A 458-nucleotide genomic window follows, 5' to 3' on the forward strand; every position below is an offset into this window, starting at 1 on the left:
TATGATGAATAGGAACTTGTAATGGCGGCGCCAGACAATCCATCAAACGCTGTGGAATGGGCCATGGCGGAGATGGTAAACAAACCGGAGATTCTCCGTAAAGCAATGGAAGAGATCGACAGAGTGGTCGGAAAAGAAAGACTCGTTCAAGAATCCGACATCCCTAAACTAAACTACGTCAAAGCTATCCTCCGTGAAGCATTCCGTCTCCATCCCGTCGCGGCCTTTAACCTCCCACACGTGGCACTTGCCGACACAACCGTCGCCGGATATCACATCCCTAAAGGAAGCCAAGTCCTTCTTAGCCGATATGGGCTAGGCCGTAACCCGAAAGTTTGGGCCGACCCACTTAGCTTTAAACCGGAGAGACATCTCAACGAATGCTCCGAAGTCACTTTGACTGAGAACGATCTTCGGTTTATCTCGTTTAGTACCGGAAAAAGAGGTTGCGCTGCTCC

The 458-nt window shown here is 50.2% G+C and overlaps 1 protein-coding gene across 1 annotated transcript; it reads left to right on the top strand.

The window, feature by feature from the left end:
• Positions 1-15: 15 nt before the first annotated feature.
• Positions 16-453, top strand: LOC109131900 (cytochrome P450 79B1-like; the record flags this gene model as incomplete). The annotated part of the gene is made up of 1 exon (XM_019243075.1): positions 16-453. A coding segment is annotated over one exon (438 nt), but the record flags the coding sequence as incomplete, so codon positions are not given.
• Between the last annotated feature and the right edge of the window lie 5 nt (positions 454-458).

Source organism: Camelina sativa, unplaced genomic scaffold (assembly GCF_000633955.1).
Source record: "Camelina sativa cultivar DH55 unplaced genomic scaffold, Cs unpScaffold07599, whole genome shotgun sequence".
In the NCBI taxonomy this organism is placed as follows: Eukaryota; Viridiplantae; Streptophyta; class Magnoliopsida; order Brassicales; family Brassicaceae; genus Camelina; species Camelina sativa.